The sequence below is a fragment of the Crotalus tigris genome, unplaced genomic scaffold, assembly GCF_016545835.1.
Source record: "Crotalus tigris isolate CLP2741 ecotype Arizona unplaced genomic scaffold, ASM1654583v1 scf7180000017814.3102382, whole genome shotgun sequence".
Taxonomy (NCBI): domain Eukaryota; kingdom Metazoa; phylum Chordata; class Lepidosauria; order Squamata; family Viperidae; genus Crotalus; species Crotalus tigris.
The window spans coordinates 1,192,844-1,216,386 of NW_024096652.1; the positions used below are offsets into that span (position 1 = coordinate 1,192,844).

Below are 23,543 nucleotides of genomic sequence, written 5' to 3' on the forward strand. Positions count from 1 at the left end.
GGGCGGCGATGTCCTTCTTTGGGACCAGCCACTCCGTCTCCCGGGCAAGGCAGCGCAGGGGTTGGCCGGCCCAGCTGGGTTCTGCTGGGGCGGCGGAAACCCTCGCCTTAGGGTTTCCTCCCGCGGTGAGCGCCCGCTTGTTCTCGCAAGCTCTGGAAAGACGGAAGAGGGAAGCAAAACTCCTAACTGAGGAAAAAAAAAAACCCTGCACCAAACCAAAGGGAAGCAACGTGTTTTTTGTTTTTTTTTTTTTAATCCTTGCAAGAAAGAAGGGCGCTTTTCACCACCTCGAGTCCCGGAGCCGGTTGGAGAAACAGCTGGTCTTCCCGCGAAGATGGGACCTCCGTCGCTCCATCTGGGGGTCCAAAAAGGCTGTCCGAGACCTTCATTCTAACACAGGGCTTTTCAACCTTTTCAGCCACTGTACCACTTTTAGGATATGGCAATATCCGAGTACCACCAGTCGCCTAGCAAGGTGTCAAAAACTTGATGACCAAAAAAAAAAAAAAAAAAAGGAAAAAAGTGATGAAGTACAGGTAATCCTCGACTTACAACAGTTCGCTTACTGACTGTTCGAAGTTACAAAGGCACTGAAAAAAGTGCCCAAGCCACAGCTGTGTAAGACCCCTGCCTTCCCGCCTGGCGGCGCTCTTCCTCCTGTCCGAGGTTTCCATTGTTGTGAGCATTTCTGTTGAGGATTGGCAGCGGGGGTGGGGTGGGGGTGTTTGGTTTTTATTCCCCCCCCCATCTGCTGGGTGGTTGCAGCAGGTTTTGGTCACATGACCCTGGGATACTGTAACTGTCATAAATATGAATCAGTTGCCAAGCATCTGAATGTAAATCACAAGATCCTGGAGATGCTGCAACATTCCAGCTGATCAGCGCTTCTTCTGGGCTCAGCAGAAGTGCCAGAATCAGCGCTGAGCTCCAGCTGGAGCCTGGGGCTGATCCTGATGCTTCCGCTCAGCCCTGCAGCTCCAGCCATCTCTCGCTCAGGCTTATGCAGTGCTCATTCCCCTCCCCCGCTACCACTTTTCTAGGATGGTCGCGTACCACCTATCGTGCCAATGTACCACAGGTGGTACCCGTACCACTGGTTGAAAAGCCTTGTTCTAACAGACGGAATGGCCGGGTCCTTCTGGAAGGGGACCCCGAGAGCTGTGGCTGCTACTTTTCTGGATGGCGATCGACCGAGATGCTTGCTTAAAACTGTAGTAGAGCCCTAGGAAGCTGACTGGTCCATATTTAAAAGAGTCGTTTGTGGGATACATTTATGTGCACCTCCAAATGGGCCTATAGAGGCAGAAGGCATTCTTCCCAAATTACCTCACTGAGAAGAGAAGATGCTATAGATTGTATAGAAGAACATATATAGTTAGATACAGTTAGGAAAGGATAATTTTCTCACTTGAGGAACACACTTGCCCAACAACTGAGATACTATGGGAGAGACACACATACACACGTAACTCTCTGAGGCTATTTTAATGTATTATGCCTTAAAATAAATTATTATGGGAGTAAATAACAAAATACATATTATTATTATTATTTAAAAAAAGGTTTTTATTTTCCATTTATTGATACAAAATACAATTAAATTCCTAACCATTGGTACCGCCTGCCCATTCCCCCCAGGCTGCGTCCACCCTCTCTAATCCTTCCCCACTTCCCTCCTCTTTCTCTCCTCCCCTCCTACTTTCTTCCCCTCCCCTTCTCCTCTAACCATCCTACTTCCTCCCTACTCCTTCCTCCCCTCTCATCTCTCTCACACACATGAACGCAGCATAGAGGAAATGCCCAAGCGTTTTCCATGTCTATATTATCATTACCCACCCACCCACCCTCAACCCTCCTGCCCTCGCTTCCCAGAGCAGAGTACAGGGTTATTAATAAGAAAGTTAACAATAATAAAAAAAGAAAAGAAGAAAGAAAAAATACATATTATTGTATCTACATGTACGTTTCTATTGTAATACTAGTAATTATTGTATACATAATAAATTACTACAGTTGTAACACTTGTAATATATGTAATACATTAATGCTATTTGATAAGGGCTATTGAGCCTCTATCTTCTTAACACAATGTTGGGGGGGATGTTGTAAAAAAAAAGGCATTCAACAAACTGTAATATTGCATTAGTCACATTTGAATTCAAAGACTTGCTCATATTTTCTTGCTTCACAGCCAATCCATCCTAAAAGAATGGAAATACCACCTTTTGATTGACAACTTCAGTTATTTTATTTGACTGAAATCAATAAGTAGTTTTGTCAATTTGCTGTCACAATTGCAGATAATAAGAAATAGTGCTTTCTTCCAAATATATATTTAAATTTAAAATGTTGATGCAATTGTTTAATGTATTAATGGTATTACATTTATTTATTATTTCAGTTTTGAGGCCATCCAGCTCCATAGCAATTCTGCATGGCTTGAAATTAAAAGAGAAAATCAGCTATTTCAAAGAGGAAAAAAAGAGAAAGCATACTGGAGACGAACTCAAAGACTGAACAGAAAAACTAAACAAAACAGCTGAGGGGGCTCAGCCACATGGAAATCTAAGGCTGGAAGAACAACACTTCCTTAGCCATTGGGCAGAAAATGGAAAGCATGAGAGTAATATGAATGCATGCTCTAACACGGTCTATACCTCTGAAACCCTGTGTTTCGCTTCATGACGCACATATGTATAATTTCTTGCAAGTTGTGTCCTCAAGATACTTTGTGAACTTTTACAATTTTTTTTCTTGTAATGGGCAACAGTATCACTCACAATTAACCCTTCACAGGATCTGTATCTTTTATGATAGGTGTGCATTTCTTAAATGTTTTAGTATCCTGGCAACCAAGAAAAAGAAGTGGTGCCTTCTAATTTGTTTGGAAGGGCATGACTTCCCTAATTACAAAACAGTATCTCTTGAGATACTGTTCCTTTCCAGAAGCCAAAATCAGAGAAATGGGATGCTTCAATTTGAAATTTTACAAAATTTTGGAATATGATTTTTCCAAAATTCAAAAAAAGAGAACTTTCTTTAGACATTAAAGGATGTTTACTAGCATTTCTCAAGCACAGGGTTCTCCAAATATGGGGACTTCAATTCTCAGGATTCTCCAGATGGCTGAGAAATATGAGAAATGAAGCCCACACTTCTCAGCCTGGGGGAAAAAAATCACTAGCTTAATTCCTCTAAAAGCTCAGTATAACTACCCATTGATAGAATCCATATAAAATTGTCTAATTCAATGTCATTTGACTTGTTGACCTTTAATTGTGTTGGGATTTCCACTTTTGGAATTTCTGAGCAGCATGAATTTAAGACTTCCTGAAATCGCAGTCACCAGATCGTTGTGATTGCCTCTCTTACAATTTTCAGCCAGGTACAGTACTAGATGCTGCAAAATTGGAATAATTACTCTTTTAAAGCCGTCTAAACGAATGATCCCTCCAACTGATTTATGAGTATTTGTTTGAAATTCACTCAGTTTTGCTCTAAGCCAGATAACCTATTTCATATCAGCAAAATAATTGTTTCTTATAGGAAAACAAGCCAGTATTTTTAAACCAATAAATATCATGGAATAAAAATCAAGTCAAACACCCACTCCCCATCCCAATATTTAGAATCATAAATATTGAAAAAGATGCACTGGATGAAGATTCTGGTAATAGAGTTACCACAAAAGAGTATCAATCATTTTTCCATTAAAGAAGAGTGCTTTGTAAATTCCATATTTAGCCAAGGCCATTTTTTCCAAGATGGTGTGCTGGAGCAATACAAAGCTTTCTGAGTAGAATTTGTTTGGAAGAAAATTTACAGTTTTAATCCCAAATATATATTTTATTCAAATACTAAAAATCACTGAATAATTGCCACAAAGAAATGATACATATAGGATTCTTTTAGCTGTGTTTTTGGTTACAACTACCTCATTTTCTTATATTCCAATGAAATAGAAAAGCTGAGCTGACAGTCAGATATAAGATTGTCCTCAACTTATGACCACGATTGAGACTACTATTCCTGCTATTAAACAAGGCGGTTATTAAGTGAGTTGCACCCAATTTTACAACCTTTTTTATGCTAATCATTAAGCAAATCATTGCAGTTATTATGTGAATCATGCAGTCATTAAGCAACTCTGGCTTCCCCCGTTGACTTTCATGCTGGAAGCTGGCTGCAAAGATCGCAAAGGATGCTGGGATGTTTGCAATCATTATAAATACATGCCAGTTACCAAGTTACCCAAATTTTGATCATGTGGGGATGTTATGTTGTATGTGCAAGGATTGGTTGTAAGCCATTTTTTTTTAGTGCCATTGTAACTTTGAATAGTCATTCAACAAATGGTTGTAAATCAAGGACTACCTGTAGTTCTATGTTCAGGAGAGAAATTAACAGTCTCAGAAAACTTCAAACTTGGTGGAACAAAGTGCACACATAAATGGTTCTAGTTATAAAAGTGATCACACCTCATTTTAACAATATAGATCAGTGATGGTGAACCTTTTACGGACCGAGTGCCCAAAAACCACCCCACCCTCTGGCCCGCCCATCTGCCCCTGCTCCACCCCCACTCCGCCCCCTCCTCCACCCCGCCCACTCGCAGGACCACTCACGCCTCCATGGCCCATCGCAGATCATCCAGAGGGCCTGTAGCACCATGGCAGCCACACCCTCCACCCACACCCAGCATCATCATCTGCATGCCTCAGGGCGCGAAGGCAGAGTCTTCTCCCTGCTGCCTGGCTGCCATGTTCTTGGCTGTGCTGCTCCATGCGGGCCGTGCCTGGGGCCAACTCTCTGGGGGGCTGCTGTGAGGAGGGGGCTGTGGAGGAAGGCAGGGCTGGGGCAATGGCGCATGCCCACAGAGAGGGCTCTAAGTGCCGCCTCTGGCACACGTGCCATAGGTTTGTCACCACTGATATAGGTTAAAAAATAGAACAGCTGAAATTGCGAGTCAGAAGAGACCAAATGGGAGAGAGACACTAGTGTGTGTGTGTGTGTGTGTGTGTATGAATTGGTGGTAGCTGGGAAGAAAAAAGAAGACTCTCAATTTGGGAGATATTTTAACCATTTCCTGCAAAGGATTGGTAGAATATGAATAGTCCTTGACTTATGACTGATCACTTAGTAACTGCTCAAAGTTACAACAGACCTTCCCAAAAGTTACTTACAACCCCATTGTAAAGTTCTGTTCCCGCCCCCCAGTCACATGGTCATATTTTGGGCACTCAGCAACCAGCCCACATTTACGGACTTTTGCAGTGTCCCAGTTATGTGATCATGATTTACAATGCCCATAACAACAGTGGGTTCATTTAACAACCATGGCATTTTTATGTGGCGTTTGCTTAACAACCTTGGTGTTTGCTTTATGATTGTGGCATTCACTTTATAACAGCCACAACCTGTTTTACAACTGTTGTGACTTACAACCCTAATTGCCAGGCTCAATTATGGTTGTAAGTCCAGGACTACTTATATTACTTCAAAACAGCCTATGTTTAGATCCAGATATTACTTTTTGGTTAAACATCACATATTTTGTTTTCCTACATTGATATTTGTGGGTAATACCAACCCCGCCTTTCTTTGTACATTGTACAGAACTGCTGATTTATAATTTATAATTAGTCTCTGGATATGCACATTGGCAAGATCTAGCTTGACCATCAAGTGAAACTAGCCTCAAGGAAATAATGAAACATAAAAAGAGAGTCCTTTTTTAATTATGGTTGAAGAATCCCAGCATTCAACAGTAGCCAACCTGAAAAGTGGCATCTTGTTTTGTGAACAGGTTATAATTGTGCTATCAGGTACATTTCATATTTACAAATCATAATTAGGAATAATGACGATAAAGAATGTGGGTCAAACAGTGGATACCTGTCTAGATAGAATGCTTCATTGGATTACACATTAACAATTAGACAATGTGGTGAAAAATTCTGAGTCCCTTAAGGACGTTCTGCCAACTACGTCAAAGGAACACACTAGAATTGAGGGAGTTTCAACATTTCCATTCAATCCAACCTGAAACATTTGACTTCAGGTTAATTAGATGGCTAAATGATGCAGTGTAAGGCACGACACTGTAAGCTCTCTTGAATGTAATTGCTTTTATTTGATCTAAGATGGTCTTTTAGCTAATTGTCTAATGAAATATGAACAGGAGAGGATTTAGGGCTAAGTTTGATGCAGCGAAGTATTGATTCTAAGAAAAATCAGCCTTATTATTCTTTCTTCTATTATTGGCATTTTTCATAGAACATATTTCTTTACCACTTTTTTCTTCTGCTTAAATCTGATCATACAATTTGCGCAAAAAAGTTCTGATACTGTAAAAAGGAATGGTTTAGGTAGCTTTTACCCTTAGAGAACTCTTAGTTTGTCAGGCTGTAAAACAAAATTTCAGAGAAATGTCATAATGTTTGCTTTTTAGAAGGCAATGAACTTAAGTTTCTTTTACAATAAGTACCAGACTTTAATATTGCATAATTTTAAAGCTCTGAACTATAGATTTTATGGCATAGATCCAAGAAGGCAATGAGTCAGAAAATTAACATACAAGGAGTTTGATCTCATATATATTTATTTGAACTAACTCCCATGAGTGGTCTACTGATAATTTTGGAAAGACAAAAACCACACTGAAGAAAATCTATAGTAATATATATTATGTGTCAAGTCAGATGGTGACCATATAGAATGCCTTCCTGGACAATCTATCCCCAACTTGATCTTTCAGATGTTCTAATGGTGCACTCATTGTGGATAGTTGACTTATGATGAGAGTTGAGCCCAAAATTTCCATTGCTTAGCAAGGCAGCTGTTAAGTGATTTTTGTCCCATTTCTTGCCACAGTTGTTAAGTGAATCACTGCACTTGTTACTTTACAACTGTGTAACTAAGTTGTAAAGTGACTTTGTTTTCAGAAGGTCACAAAAGGTGATCACATGATCATGGGACACGGCAACCGTCATAAATACTTGCCAGGTGCCGGAATTTGAACCTGTGACTGTGAGGATGCTGCAGCAGTCATAAGTGTGATAAGTCACTTTTTCAGTGTTTTTGTATTTTCAAATGCTTGTTAAGTCAAGGACTACTTCTACCACTATAACTAGGTCCATCCACTTTGCTGCTGGTTGTCCTTTTCTTTTTCTTTCCACCTTGCCCAACATTATTATTTTTTCTTCCTCTTCCTCCTGGCAAAAATAAATAAATACTCAAAAACAAAGACACACAGAGCATTAAAACACATTGGTTAAGAGCTGGGCTACATGAAGGGCTTTGAGGGTGTTGACTAGACTGGAAAATTGCAAAACAACTGGTGGAGTTCCACATTGGTATCAAGAATTCTAGAATAGAATAGAGCTGGAAGGGACCTTTGAGGTCTTCTAGTCCAGCCCCCCCCTACTCAAGCAAGAGAACCTATACCATCCCAAACATGTGACTGCCCAGTCTCTTCTTAAAAACCTCCAGTGATGGAGTGCCCACGATTTCTGAAGGCAAACTGTTCCACTGGTTAATTGTCCTCACTGTCAGCAAGTTTCTCCTTAATTCCACGTTGCTCTCTCTTTGGTAAGTTTCCAACCATTATTTCTTGTCCTGCTCTCTGGTGCTTTGGAAAACAAGTTGACCCCCTCTACATATTGTAGTATTGTCACCAAGAGGGAGGTTCCAGCTTAATTCTCTATCCTGGAGAAGCTAAACAGACACCGGATTTCACTTTATAACTGCTAAACTTTCTATTCGGCTTTTTAAATTCAAAAAAGGAAACTGCCGCTTGCGGACATGCTTCGCTGAGATGATGATGATGATGATCCAATAGCAGCGGCGCACTTTCCCGGCTAACTTCGATCAAGGACATTTATAGCCTCTGGAGGGCGCTGCGAGGCCATTTCCTGATTTCCGCTAGGCGTTCTCTCTGCTACGTGGCTTCTCTCTCTGGTTGTTCTCTAACGTGGGAGGGGCACCCGGGGAGAGGGGGGGGGCAGACGAAGAGGGAGGTCTGGAAGCGGCTGGCCCGGGCGGGCGCGGTACCGGCGCGTGAGTGAGTGGGGCGTCTCCGCGCGCGGGTCTCCTTCGGCCGGGAGGGCTCCCCTTTGGTCTTTGGCTTCCAGGTTGAAGCGGGCGGGCGGGTGCGTCTCTGTCTCTCACGGCCACCGGCTTGCTTGGTTTCGGCTTGCCTGCTGCGGTCAGCTAGCGCGGCGTGGCAAGGCGGGTGGCTGGGTGGCTGGGTAGCACTAGCGCTGGAGGAAGGGGGTGTAACTGCTGCTGCAGGGCCTCTTTGAGTCTCTGCTCAGGAGGGGCTTCTCTCGTGGCACCGGAGAGGGACGAGGGTTGTTCGTGAGCCGCGAACACCACGGGAGAGGTCCAAAGTCCACCCGGGCTGGACTTGGCCGCGGGCGGGGGGGTCGCGCTCTGGGTGCCTCTTTCGTCCTGTTGACTCCATGGCTCGTACGTCTCCTAGACTCTGCTCAACCCCGTTTAAGCTTAACACTAACATTAAGTCCTGCCTGTGTGCTTACGTCCGTGCTCAGTGTACCGTCAATCTCAGAAACTTGGATTCATTAGCTAAACTGGTCCGGTTAGTCCCGGCTAAGGGTTGCACGCCACAAAACCTGTGAAAACGGAACCTAGAACTAAGGAGAAACTTCCTTAATTAGAGCAATTAACCAGTGGAACGGCTTGCCTCCAGAAGTTGTAGGTGCTCCAACACTGGAGGTTTTTAAAAAGAGATTGTATAGCCATTTGTCTGAAATGGTAGGGTTTCCTGCTTGAACAAGGGTTGGACTAGAAGACCTCCGAGGTCCCTTCCAACCCTGTTATTCTGTTAATTTCGAAAATATCCGAATCACTTGGTACCATTTCAGGCTGTTTCCTTACTTAACTTGGCTTGACAGATTCAGCAGCTGCAAAGTTCCCCACTGGAAATTATCATTAGGAAAAAGTGCCTGATGTTTGTTATCAACTGATGAAAAGCAATGGGCTTCTGCTCTTAAAAAAACGATTATAACTTTATCTGCAAGTAAAAAGCATTAATTTTTACAGTTAAGTTTTACAGTTTACAGTTCATTTCAGTTTTCCAACACCAACTGTGAAAAATGGCAAGGGATGATATATCAAATAGTTCTGGTGGACTTAATTCCATAAGGTTAGGAAGCTGGCTTTGTTTCTATCCCAGGACTGTCTCTGGGGGTACAGTGGAAGATGCCTTTGATTTAAGCTTGACTTCTTTTTCCTGCTCAACTGATTATTTGCTTTGAGAAAAAGACTCTAGATGCCTATCTATCTCAGCATATTTCTAGTCCAATTTCAGACTCTTGGTGTTGATTTTAATATCCTGAACAGCTTGGAGCTGGAATGTCTGGCTGAAGGAATATTTCCACCCACCTTTTTTTAGAGAATGAAATTAGGTGGGTGGTTGTAAGTGACAGAGCTTTCTCAGTGGGATGTCCCATAAATTCTTGAGGGTCACCCACCAGCCTCCCACATAAGTTAAAAAATGTTAAATTTTTTTCCCTAGAAATTAGAATTAATTTCTAAATACAATTGAAATATCTCATTATTTATGGAATATATATAGTTTTATGGGTCCATACAGTACATACCACTTTCTTGGAGTAGAACTTTGCCTCTGATGACTTTCTGGTCCATGCAGGTTTTTTTTTAAAATAACAGTAAAAAAAATTGCCACAGTCTGCTTCTAGGGTGTATTTCAACTTTGTAGTTTGCCCCCCCTCCCGACTTTTCCTGGTAGCCGTCTTTTCAGGTTTTAACCAGAACTGACCCAGCTTAGCTTCTGAATCAATACAAAGCAGCTACAATTGCTAATGGTTGCTATATTCTATAAGGTTTGCTTTTTATATAACCAGCACAGATAGTGTTTATTATTATATATATTAAAGATAAAACAATATTTCAGTAAAGTAACCTTGTGTATTTAGCTAACAGTAAGATTTGTCTACAGCACTAATATTTGAAACCTGAATATTTCTATTTCCTTAGGAATATAAGTATATCAGATTGACTGGACGATTTTGCTTCATTGGAAATTATGGCAAAATCTGCAGGAAAAGGAATTAATTTGAAGGACAAACTGGATGGCAATGAGTTGGATTTAAGTTTGTGTGATCTGAATGAAGTCCCAATTAAGGAGCTGGTAGGTATCTGTTTTCTTATGGCCTGTAGAATAATATAGGTGCTTATGTAGGATTCTGCATAAAGTTATAGGGTTTCTGAAATTCATTGGGAAATGAGTCAGTCTTGCACTTCTTTAGAAAAGTAAATTTATATTCAATTTACATTTACAGTTGAAATATGGTTAGAACTAGTAGGGCTACTATTAAAAAAGTACATAATTATGAAACTCTGTAGAGGTAGAGGTAAAGGATTCCGTGTAGATTTATCTCTGCTAGTCATTGCTGACTATTGGTGGTGCTCATCTCCATTTCAAGGGCCATTGAGCCAGCGCTATCCAAAGACATGTCCATAGTCATGTGGATAGCATAACTTCACAGAGTGTTGTTACCTTCCCACCAAAGTGATACCCATTTATCTACTCACATTTTCATGCTTTCCAATTGCTAGGTTGGCAGGAGCCGTGGCATTGGTTTCGAACCTGGGATCCAACAAGCTTCAGCATCTTAACTGCTGAAACATAGATTTATTTTATTTAATTTATTCTTGATATTACCGTATTTCCCCGAAAAAAAGACCTATCTTGAAAATAAGCTCTAGCTTGATTTTTACACATGTGCCCAATATAAACCCTACCCCAAAAATAAGCCCTAGTTTGGGGGCGAGCCATGCACATAAAAATCAAGCTAGGGCGGGGGGGGGTGAAGCTGCCCTACACCCCCCTGCACCTGCTTACCTTAGGACTGCTGCAGCAAGGCCACCCCCACACTCCCAACACCTGTCACGCTGCTGCCTGAGTTCTGCGGCCACTTGTGGTGGCATGCCACATGGTACATTGTGCCGCTACCACCGGTCGTGGCAGGAGGCCACGAGACTCGTTACGCCGATCGTGCCGCTGTCACACGCATCAGAATGCCATGCGGCTCATTGTGCCGATCAGCAACACCGGTATTGCTGATCGTGGCAGGAGGCCACATAGCACATCACGACTTGTGGCCTCCTGCCGTAAGTGAAAGCACCGATGCAAGTGGCGCGATGCGCCGCAGAGCCTCCTGCGAGCAGCGGCAGTGTGATCACCATGACGGGGCTCGTGGCCTGTGTGTGGCGGCAGCGGTGCAATCTGGATGAGGAACCACGTGGCCTCTTGCCGTGAGTGGCAGCAGAAGAACTCAAAAGATGCACATGATGGAAACAGGTCAAGAAATTTCAGGGGAAATCTGAAATCTCTTGACTGGTTTCTGTCATGTGCATCTTTTGTATGTGTGCAGTTTCAGACAACAGCCAGTAATGCTGGGCTGCTGACTACAGAAAGCAAAATAGCAATAGGGTTTGAATGTTTCCTTGAAGAAAATGTATGTGGGTTGTGGGAAGGTTCCTTCTTGTTCAAGTATTGCTGCCTTTTATTTTGTAGAAACTTCTAGATTGTCAAACTTCAGAAAAGTTTAACTTTCACAAAACTTCATACCTCTCAACTGATTATGGAACTCCAGATAATACAAACAGAAATCCATAAATTCTGTGGCGTTGCCATCTGGTAATATTTTGTGATGACTAAAGCTCTGCTCAAGATCATAGGAATAGGCGGGGTGAATCCTATCCCCTTCTCAGCAGTTTATCTTGAAATTCCTGTTTCCTTCCATTGGAAACAGCAGTCTCTAAACAGGGCCCAGGCTGGAGGTGGGATAGTGGAAGAGGGCATATGAAAGCACAGTGAGTGAATGAATGAAAATGTAAAGCTTGCTCATATTATAGCAGATATTGAATTCTGAAGGTTTCTGTTACTAAAATGTAATACTAAGGTTGCAGTGATTTATTGTCGGTTAGTAAATGCATGATACAATTTTAAATTCTAATTTTTGGTTCTTTTTCAGGCAGGACTTCCAAAGGCGACAGTTTTGGATTTGTCCTGTAATAATCTTGCTACTTTACCAGTAAGTTTCAACCATGTATCTTGGAGGAACTTTCCCTTATTGGTGTTACATACAGTCTTATCTTCTGCGGTAAAGCAAAGGAGCTTTCGCTGTTATTTTCCGAGATAAGACCATTGATTATTGGATGTCAGAGTCACTGAAAAGGACAATGCTAAACAATTTATAGATTGAGTTTCTAAGCCATAAATTGTGGCTATAAACCACGAGAATTGGATACATGCAATATACTGTCAAAGGCTTTATGTGCCTTGAAATGTGCAAACCCAAATATCAAAGTTGGAAGGGCATGCAGGTAAACCTTTTTTTTTTTTTTTTTTGAATGTACACACTTTCATTTCACAACGAAGAGAAATGATATACAGTTTTATATTATGTCAGCAGATATTAGTGTGAGGGTGACATTAGGCAACGCCAAACTTCTTCATGTAGATTTGCAACTGAGATCCTATGAGTTTAGAATAATAGTCTTTTTATATGACTTTTTTTTTCTTAGAGCATGTTTGGTGCATTATGTATTTCCATGTGAGGCACCAAGAAGAATACGTGGAGTTACTTCTGAGTAGTTTATTATTGTTTATCTACAGACAGAGAATTCCCAGACTCAAACCACTGTTTGCATAGCCATAGATATACTCTGTGAACTGCTAGGGAGGGGCTGTGTTAGCCCTCTTCCTGCCTACCATACTTTCCAAGCTCCAGTGCCTCTTTGCCCTCTGGGAAAAAGCCCCTTCCTCCTGCGACTCCAGACCACATTCCATCACATCTCTGGGTGGAAAACACGTGTCGATGTGATCTAAGACAGGGCTTTTCAACCAGTGGTATGGGTACCACCTGTAGTACATTGGCACCTGGCAGGTGGTACACGACCATCCTAGAAAAGTGGTAGCGGGGGAGGGGAATGCGCTGAACCGCTGGCAGCACCGCACAAGCCTGAGCAAGAGATGGCTGGAGCTGCAGGGCTGTCAGGGCTCAGCGGAAGCGCCAGGATCAGCGCTTCTTTGGGGCTGTCAGGGCTCAGTGGAAGCGCTAGGATCAGCGCCAGGCTGGAGCTCGGCGCTGATCCGGGCGCTTCTGCTGAGCCCAGAAGAAGCGCCAGGATCAGCTGGAATGTTGCAGCATTTCCAGGATCTTCTGATTTACATTCAGATGCTTGGCAACTGATTCATATTTATGACGGTCACAGTGTCCCGGGGTCATGTGAAGTGACCAAAACCTGAAGAAGCACCAATCAGCTGGAATGTTGCAGCATCTCCAGGGTCTTCTGATTTACATTCAGATGCTTGGCAACTGATTCATATTTATGACGGCCACAGTGTCCCAGGGTCATGTGAAGTGACCAAAACCTGCTGCAACCACCCAGCAGACGGGGGGGGGGAATAAAAACCAAACACCTGCCCACCCCCACTGCCAATCCTCAACAGAAATGCTCACAACAATGAAAACCTCGGTCAGAAGGAAGAGCACCGCCAGGCATGCAGGCAGGTGTCTTGCTCGGCTGTGGCTTGGGGGGCACTTTTTTCAGTGCCATTGTAACTTCAAACAGTTACTAAGTGAACTGTTGTAAGTTGAGGACACCTGTACTTTATCACTTTTTTCCTTTTTTTTTTTTTGGTCATCAAGTTTATGACACCTTGCTAGGCGACTAGTGGTACTCGGATATTGCCATATCCTAAAAGTGGTAAAATGAGTGAAAAGGTTGAAAAGCCCTGATCTAAGAGAAAAGGATAAAAAAGGTTGCATTCACATTTTATAAATAGCTTAAGAGAGAAACTGGCCATTAAAGTCTTTGACCCTTCAGCCTTAGATATAATTTCTCAGTTTTCTTAACAGGTCAGTCCTGTGTATCTTTGTTCAGAAATAATTTAATTAGGCTTATGCCTAGAAAGTGCATGGTTTCATGTTTTACTTATGTTTGGATTCCAGTCAGAGTTCTGCAGCTTGACCCATCTGGTAAAATTGGATTTAAGCAAAAATCGGCTTCAGCATCTACCATCAGACTTTGGGCGCTTGATCAACTTGCAACACTTGGATCTGCTGAACAATCGATTGGCTACTTTGCCTGTTAGTTTTGCCCAGCTCAAGGTAATCCTGTTCTTTTACAACTTTTGGATTGGGTTTAGCCTAGGACAGTGGTGGCAAACCTATGGCATGGGTGCCAGAGGCAGCATTTGGAGCCCTCTCTGTGGGCACACGTGCCGTTGCCCCAGCCTTGCCTCTGCCCACAAGCCCCCTCCTCACCAGCAACCCCCCTGGAGGAGAGTCACCCCTGAGCGTGGCCCACGCAGAGCAGTGCAGCCAAGGACATGGCAGCCAGGCAGCGTAGACAAGACTCTGCCCTCACACCCCATCATGCACAGTTGATGCTGCAGGGCGCGGGCAGAGGGCTTAACTGCCATAGTGCTGCTGGGCTGCCTGGGCAATCTGTGGCAGGCCCTGGAGGCAGTGAGTGGCCCTGCGGGCAGGCAGGGTGGGGCAGAGTGGGGGCAGGTCAGGGGGTGGGGCGGGGCAGGGTTGGGGCCAATTTTTGGGCACTTGGTCTCTAAAAGGTTCGCCGTCACTGGCCTAGGATATGTTGCAGATTTTTTTATCATTGTCCAGAAATAAGGGTGCATTTAGTGTATCTGTTCTTTGCTCCAAAACACTGAAGACAGCACTAATTGGAATGCTTCCAAAGAGTAAAACTGAAAATGATGATCATGATCTGGGTCTAGTTCTCAATGCATTTGCCTTTTAGAATCTGAAATGGCTTGATCTGAAAGACAACCCTTTGGATCCTGCACTAGCTAAGGTAGCTGGAGACTGCCTGGATGAAAAACAGTGTAAACTGGCAGCTGTCAGAGTAAGTTAATCCACTTTTTATTTTGATGCAATAGTCTTCCTTCACCTTTGAGTCAGTTTCTTAATAATCTGGGTGATTTTCTCACTTTTTTTAACCCACTCTAAGGCAGAGGCCGCCAACCTTTTGGGAACCGGGGACTGATTCTGTGGAGAAAGATTTTTCCATGGACCAGAGGGGGCGTGGTTTCGCGTGCTGCCTGCATCCAGTGGATGGGGCTTCACTTGTTTGTACGGCCTGGTTGCTGGTATGCCACCCCGCAGTGCTGATCCACGGACCGGGGGTTAGGGACCCCTACTCTAAGGTGCAAAAATGTCCCAATTCAAAAATAAAAAATGAACTATAAAACTTTTTTTTTTTAAAAAAAAAAATCACTATAGGTGGTCCTTTCTAGTGCCTTTCTCTCCATATCAAGAGCTGGCAGACAACAATTCCAGTGAGGAGGTGGTGAGCTGTTAGACGTCCCTAAAGGATGGGGACAACATTACAGTGGACGACAGCAGCCAGAGGGTGAATCCTGGCTGGCTGGCAGAAAGGAGAGACACTGAGATCACCCAGATGTACTCTGGGTAGCTGCTCCTCATGAATAGACCATAGGAACTGGGGTTTTTGTAGTCAGCTTGTGAGTCAAATGGCTGAGAGTTGAGGGGTTGCAACTAAGCTCAAAGTTGTAATAGATGTAAAGCTTGGCCGAACCACATTTCTTAATCACATTTGGAACTAGATTTTTTTTTACTGCTTTTCAAATATTAAAACTCTTTGGATTTTTGTATTCCAAAGCCAGTTTGTCAATCTGGGAAAGGAATTCCAGTATATTCTCAATTTTATTTAGGTACCAGAGGAGGTCTTTAGAGCAATTCAAAGCCTCAAGCTGCTGGACTGATTGATTAGACGGCAGATTTTTAGGATGGAGAACTTCCTCATATTTGCATATAGGAAGGAGCAATTCCACAATTCAGGAGTTTCCTTTCCCCTTCAGTTTATTTCGGCATTCAGGTCATGGTGTGGATAGAACCCTTGAGAATTCAGTTTGTCCATATTTACAACTATCTGGACACCTGCTCACCAGAGTGCCCTCAAGGGATGGGACAGTCACAACTTCAGTGCCTCAGAAATCGCGGCTTAGCAGGGAACAACACATTCCTTGTTCTTTCTGCACAGATACTGCAGCTGAGAGCAGTGATAGGAGGAAATGGCTCTTTTCTATGTCTGTCTCCAGAGCAGTTGTTGCAGCTGCAGAGAACATTAAGAGGGGTGCTGGACTTCAGGAAACAGCCCTTCGTGGCATGGAAAAGTACAGGGAATGATGCAAGCAGACATTGACCCAATGTTGTGGACATCCTTTGATTTAAGTTCATCTCAATCGTTCCTGCTATCATTCCAGCCTTATTCCAGGGCCTGGATAAGCCTGACAGTTGCATGCACAGTAGCCAGATCCCTACAGGGGTTGCTGGGGTTGGCAGCCTGGCCAGAGGGATATCACTTAAAGAATCAAACCAGGAACAGTTAATTACAAATGCTAGTCAAACAAGTTGAGGCTTACTCCAGTTCCTCTCAATCCAAGGCCTTCGTGAAGGTACACTTAATATATAGGTAGTCTTTGACTTACTTACAACAGCTTGTATAGTGATTGTCCGAAGTTACAACAGCACTGAAAAAAGTGACTTATGACCATTTTTCACACTTATGACTACTGCTGCATCCCCATAGTCATGTGATTTACATTCAGATCCTTGATAACTGGTTCATATTTATGACAGCTGCAGACCTTCTGCCAGAAAACTCAATGGGGAAGCCAGTTTCACTTAACAGAGGTGTTACTAATTTAACAACTGTGGTGATTCACTTAACAAATGTGGCAAGGAAAGTTGTAAAACGGCAAAACTTACTTAACAAATTTCTCATTTAGCAACATAAGTTTTGGGCTCAATTGTGATCATAGGTCGAGGACTACCCGTACGTTGATTTTTAAGGTAACCAAATCTGGCCAAATTAACTTCCTTTTTGCAAACATCTTTCCTAAGGTCATCTTCTCTGTGCATAAAGAAAAGGATGCTTCTTTTTTTCCTAGTTCTTTAAATGAAAAAAATTAATATTTGTTTATCTCAAAGGTATTGCAGCATATGAGAGTCATCCAGTCTGAATTAGATCGTGAGAGACAACGAAAGTTAGAGAAAGAACAAGGTAAACTTAACAATTCTATTTCATTTTGTGATGTTGGCTTTCTTTGGGGAATGGCACAACTCAATCACACAGGATAGGTTTTTAACCCACATGCTTATATCTGTACCCTAAATTAGGTCTATCCTCCTCACTTCCCTTAACAAATTAACTCTTTGCCTTGCTTATAAATGTGGATGGAGTGTGAGTTTTGTGTTTGTGTGTGTGTGTGTGTGTGTGTGTGTGTGTGTGTATTTTCCATGCCAGATGGGAGAGGTGGGATGCCCTTCCAAAGGTTAGGAAGGTAACACAGACATTTTTTCTTTTGCACCACATTTTCTTTCTCTATAACAGTGTTTCTCAACCTTGACAATTTTAAGGCATGTGGACTTCAACTCCCAGAATTCCACAGCCAGCAATTGCTGGCTGTGGAATTCTGGGAATTGAAGTCCACATGCCTTAAAATTGTCAAGGTTGAGAAACACTGCTCTATAAGCTAATTAATATATGCAGTTTAAAAAATATATTCAAGATGCATTGATTGCATTTGAGAAGTGGAGATTTTCTATATCAGTATATAGAACCAGAGATTGTTCTAGGACTAAATGCCCTATTTGAGATAACAGTTCCCTTCCCATCCCACACTTAACAATTTTATCAAGAGTTTGTGTGTCGAGTGTTGTAATTCACTTCAAAACCAGTATCAGAGATCAGTTCCTTGGCACTGTATAAATTAAATGATGTAACTGAAGTCAATGTCTAGAGCAGGGGTGTCAAACTGCCAGCCCATGGGCTGGTTTCGTCATACTGGAGCCGTGCCCACCCCATTGCTGGCAATGGCAAAAAAGCTCCGATACATTGCGTGACGTCGCGAGTTTGACATGTCTGATCTAGAGAATGTGATGTACCTTTCTTCTTTTTGTGTTGCTGTAAATTTTTCCAGTTCCTTCAATATTGCAGGTTTAATTTAGGTCATTATTATGTAATCAGTGAGGAGAACATAAATTGGGAGGTCAGGTTATGTTATCCTCAAGGTCTTTCTGCCTTTTTAGTTGGACTAATTGATAGAAAAATACAAACATACATGATAAGCAGTAAGTATTCATTCAAATCCAGTGTGGCTGCTACTATATATAAAGGATTAGATTTAGTTGCTGACAGGTGCACACATTTAAAAAGTGGACGTTGTTGGGGCAGTCTGTTTGGTAGAGTAGAAAGGGCAGCTACAGCCTCCAAGGTACAATACTTTTTTTCCAAGCTAGTACACACCCCAAGACACACACACACAGAGAAAGAAAGAATGTTATGGATATAGTTTGTTTTGTAGAGTAAAAAGGGCAGTTTGGCTGAAAATATTTTACTGTGATAAAATGTTAGCATCTTGCAGTTGTAAATTCTCTCTGATCTAAACATTTTATGTGCCTGGGAAGAATCTCAGTCTGCCATGAACAGGACATTTTTTCATCATGCGTAGTCAGAATGTTATTGGCAGCATATCTTTATTTTTGTGCCAGCTTCCATGTCTTTCTCTCTCTGTCTGGCCACAGCCCTTCAGCTCAGCTATTGACTATTTCACCTAATCAAGGGGGAGCTTGAATGACTTTCAGTGGCACCATCCAAGTCATTCTCATGCTTAAAAATGCAATCTGTTATCAAGTTCTTGAATAAAATTAATTTTCTTACACAATCCCTCACTTCCTGCCACTTCTTTAGTAGGTAATGATTAGTCACAAGAGAGATTAACATTCTTATGCAATTCTTAAACAATGCAAGCTGAGATTAAAGCAGCCCCTTAAAATAGCCTTCTGTTCCAAAGCAAAGTTTGCTACGTGGCTTCTTTTTTTTTTTTTTTAAAGAAATAATAATTACTTTGGGTTATTAGTGTTACTTTTATAGACTTTTCTGCCTAATTAGCAGCCTTTTACATCTTAGCTTTGGGGGAGGGAGGGGGGAAATGCACCTGAATCTCCTCTTGATTGTGCTGGGTACAATAGTGCTGCCTCCCCCATTATTATTAAGTCATTCCTAAATAGAGAACTTGCATAGGTTTGATCTACAGAAATGGAAGTCCTTGACATAATAAATGTATCAAGTTGTTCCAGAATGTCTGCTGGCAGATGACAGCTCGATGGTCTGCCCACTAATACACATGAAGGATTATTTCATATTGCTCATGTTATTGCCTTATATGTCCTTTCACTGCTGGTGGAGGTTTGAGGGATTCACTTCCCCTCATGGGTGCCCCCAACATATTTATGAACTTTCCAGTTACAATTCTGAATTGTCGAACTTGTTTTTTCCATCCAAGTTCCAAATGACTGCTATCAGGCATGTCCACAGTTCCTAGGGATTTCCAAAACACTTTGGTTCATAATCCAAGACCATTATGTGGTTGTACATCAACTTTTTTTAAAAATATAAACTACTCCCAATTCATTTTCTTAGCATTACTCTGATGTTAAATGGTAGTGATATTGTTCTACTTCTGATCATGGGGAAGAATGGTAAGCTTTTAAGGAATTGGGGTTTGAGGGTTCCTTGGTGCTCCGAGCACTGATAATGTTACCTAGTTTGGGTAATGAAACGTCTGCAAGAAAACAACCAAGCTCAGAGAGCACCAAGGACCCCTCATTTCAACCTTGAGCTATAAATATGCTCCTTTATTGGAATCGGGGCATAGTTTTTTGACTGCAGATGCTCAGTGACATGGAGACTCCACTAGAAGAGGTGAGACTAAAATCATCTAGCCCGTTCTTGAAGATTTTGGAACAAAATTTAAGGTAGCCCTGGTGGTGCAGTGGTTAGAATGCAGTATTGCAGGCTAACTCTGCCCACAGTCAGCAGTTTGTCACCCACTTAAGGTTGACTCAGCCTTCCATCCTTCTGAGGTCAGTAAAATGAAGAGCCAGATAATTGGGGGCAATGTGCTGACATATGTAAACTGCTCAGAGAGGGCTGTAAAATACTGGTATATCTGTCTGGTATCTAAGTGCTCTTGCTCTTGCACAAGGCAACAATGGGAGCAGAAGGCTTCTCCTTGGCAAATTGTATGGCTTTTGTGTCTCAAAATTATACCCCAAAATCCAGCCGTTTTGCTTCTGAGTTTCAGTGGCATGATTTATTACAGGGGCTTGAAAGCTCTAAATAGCATGCTGCAGGTAGCAGCCCATCTCAGACCAGAGGAGCAACTACACAAGGAGCAGGTAGCCATACGACACCTTAGTTTTTGTGGGAGGATAAATACAACTTTGCTGAGTGATAACATTTTTTGCAATAGAAGTTTGACACCATCATTTCAGCACGTTTAAAATGTTTCCACTGTTTATTATTGACAACGTACTGTACTTATATATTACCAAATAACGTATTGAAGAGTTTATTTTGTTGGTTATGGCTGGTGAAGAGAAGCCATCACTGTTACTCTGTATTCTCATGCCTCTTACGTTACAGCATAGAAATGGATAGACTGGCAACCTTGGTTGTGCTGGATGGATAAATTCACCACACCTCTTTCTCCTGGTTGGACAGATCAGTATAAAGGCATGGTTTTCTAAAGAAAATATTTTGGATTTATGCTTGGGTGCAGAGCTGGAGAAGAAGCGCGAAGCAGAACGTCAAGCAAGAGAGGCTCAAGAGAGGGAACTACGTAAGCGAGAGAAGGCCGAAGAGAAAGAACGTCGGAGAAGAGAATACGATGCCCTTAGAATCGCAAAGCAGAAAATGACAACACAACAAAGAAGAGAAAAGGGTGAAAATCAAAGTAAGAAAATAATGTGCTTGTGTAAAGGAAGCGTCTGAAATAGGGAAGAAATTATCACAACTAAGTTTGATAAATATGCTGTCACAGAAAGACTAATAAGGACACAGCAGATATATGTCTTTAATAGTCTACAGACAGCTAGAAACCCATGTGGGAAAATGTTCAAAAATGGCAAAAAAAAAAAAAAAAGACAGCAATCCACATTTCTACTGAGATGTTTTATTTGCCTCATCTCTCTCTGATGCCAGTTCTCACAACTGAGAAGTAAATTTTGGTTATATAACATAGCCATAATAGTAGCTTTTTATTTTTTGCACCAGCAAGGCTAATATGTTAGCCATTAGGAAAAAACGCCCATTAATCTGATATCAAAGCACTCACTATCTGGGCAGCAGTAATCTTAAAGTACAGAAAGATCTTGGCTGGACTTTTAAAGTTCCCTAAACTATTTGGGCTGAGTTTAACAAGCCATGTATGTTTGCCTTGAATAGTATCAGTTAAACATGAAGAGTTCAATTAATTTGTTGCTATGCTTTGTATTAAATAGCGAAGATGATTTCACAAGGATGTACTTTGAATTTATGAGTTAGCTGAGGCACAATGAATCTTACTGCTTACTGCATGGAATTAATTATTTTTATTTGGTGGTCAGTGTAATACCACATTCTTGTTCTCTTTTTTCTTTTTTTTACAGAACCCTCTGTTTCCCATCCGTCACGCCCACTGAAAAAGGAACGCTCTTGGTCTAGAGTTTTGCTGAAGATGTTCCTGCTTCTCCTGTTAGGTGCCCTGTGTGCTCTGGCTGTTTGTAGGGTTACAGAGCTACAGCACCAGCCAGTGTGTGTTAGTGTGAACATGCTATACGAAGATGCATTAACCTTTTTACCAAGTCGTGAAATCTTTCAAAATATACTGCAGCCAAACTCACAGCAATAATGCTGTCTTAAGTTCTGAAGGACTCTTGCCTCCTGCTTTTTTTTTTTCATTAACATAGCCAGAATTCCTATGGAATTGAACTCTGGTGAAAATCATTTTTAGTTGTTTAGCAATGGCAGCTTTAAACAGAGCAAAAATATGGCCCAGATCTTCTTTACTGTGTCTTTTTTGCAGTTCTTTTGATAAACAATGTTTTCTTCCTCCAGAGTGGAGCTTTTTTAGGCTCCAAATCATAGATTTCTGGTCTGTTGAAAAAAAAAATGCCTATCCAATGAAGCTAGCTTGTCATTATAAAAAGCTTTACTACACATAGCCTTTGCATATTACCATTCTAGCGAAGATGCTCAGTCTGGAAACCATTATACTAGATGGCTAAACCACCCATACAGTTGAGAGCAAAGTTTGATTGTTACATAAAGACTCCTTCAAATCCAGTTTGGCTCGTGGTGACTTCATGAACAAAATGAACATGATTTGCCAATCCCTTCTTTCAAAATGTTTTCCCACTTTCTGGTATAGCTACAGCCTTAATATTCTCTAGAGAAGTGTTTCTCAACCTCAGCCACTTTTAAGATATATAGACTTCAACTTCCAACATGCTGACTAGGCCAGGGCTTTTCAACCTTTTCACCCATTGTACCAGTTTTAGGATATGGCAGTATCCGAGTACCACCAGTCGCCTAGCAAGGTGTCAAAAACTTGATGACACAAAAAAAAAAAAAAAGGAAAAGTGATGAAGTACAGGTAGTCCTCGACTTACAACAGTTTGCTTAGTGACTGTTCGAAGTTACAATGGCGCTCTTCCTCCCGTCTGAGGTTTTCATTGTTGTGAGCATTTCTGTTGAGGATTGGCAGCGGGGGTGGGGTGGGGTGTGTTTGGTTTTTATTCCCCCCATCTGCTGAGTGGATGCAACAGGTTTTGGTCACTTCATATGACCCTGGGACACTGTGACCGTCATAAATATGAATCATTTGCCAAGCATCTGAATGTAAATCACAAGACTCTGGAGATGCTGCAACATTCCAGCTGATTGGTGCTTCTTCAGGGCTCAGCAGAAGCACCAGGAGCCTGTCGCTGATCCTGGTGCTTTCACTGAGCCCTGATAACCCTGCAGCTCCAGCCATCTCTTGCTCAGGCTTGTGTGGTGCTGCCACTGAGTTCAGCTCATTCTCCTCCTCCGCTACCACTTTTCTAGGATGTTTGCGTACCACCTGCCAGGTGTCAATGTACCACAGGTGGTACCCATACCGCTGGTTGAAAAGCCCTGTCCTAGAGGAGTCACATCTAAGTATAGAGAAGCCTAACCTGCCTGGTCCCTGCTTAGTTGTCATTACATACATACCCACACAGTATTTCTCAGTTGCTTGATCTGTGATTTATATGTATCAGAATGTGATGTTTCACATCCAAAACCTTAAACCTACATATTACAGTATTTAATCTAAACTGCATTGCTGGGAAAATGAGGATGCACGCAACTCTTTTTTTGAACAATGTTTCTCAATCTAGTAACTTTAAGATGTGTGGATTTCAGCTCCCAAATTCTTCCAGCCGTGTCTAGGAATTGAGGTCCACACATCTTAAAGCTGTGAAAATTGAGAAACATTGTTCTAGCTAGAAATAAATACATACTTATACATCTGCCCAAATGTAGTATTTTGGTAGACATTTACATTCTTTGATTTTGTTGAAGACCAAAGAACAAATTGGCAAGGTTTTATCAATGGTATACCCAAAGATTATATGTTAACAGACCATAGATTAGAT

General features: G+C 41.9%; 1 protein-coding gene and 1 long non-coding RNA gene across 3 annotated transcripts; both read left to right on the forward strand.

The window, feature by feature from the left end:
* Positions 1-352: 352 nt before the first annotated feature.
* On the forward strand, positions 353-2,742 carry LOC120307750. The gene is made up of 2 exons (XR_005556636.1): positions 353-536; positions 2,402-2,742. It is a non-coding gene; the product is annotated as an uncharacterized LOC120307750 (long non-coding RNA).
* A 5,232-nt stretch (positions 2,743-7,974) lies between these two features.
* On the forward strand, positions 7,975-22,209 carry LRRC59 (leucine rich repeat containing 59). Of its 2 annotated transcripts, none has more exons than XM_039342855.1 (8): positions 7,975-8,058; positions 10,021-10,174; positions 12,024-12,083; positions 14,007-14,165; positions 14,818-14,922; positions 17,031-17,103; positions 20,666-20,839; positions 21,534-22,209. In XM_039342855.1, the coding sequence occupies exons 2-8, from the start codon at positions 10,070-10,072 to the stop codon at positions 21,773-21,775; spliced, it is 918 nt and encodes a 305-aa protein (XP_039198789.1). In that variant the 5' UTR covers positions 7,975-8,058; positions 10,021-10,069; the 3' UTR covers positions 21,776-22,209. The 2 variants fall into 2 exon arrangements, with proteins under 2 accessions (XP_039198789.1, XP_039198788.1); XM_039342854.1 differs by having other exon boundaries at positions 7,988-8,062.
* The last annotated feature ends 1,334 nt before the right edge of the window (positions 22,210-23,543 follow it).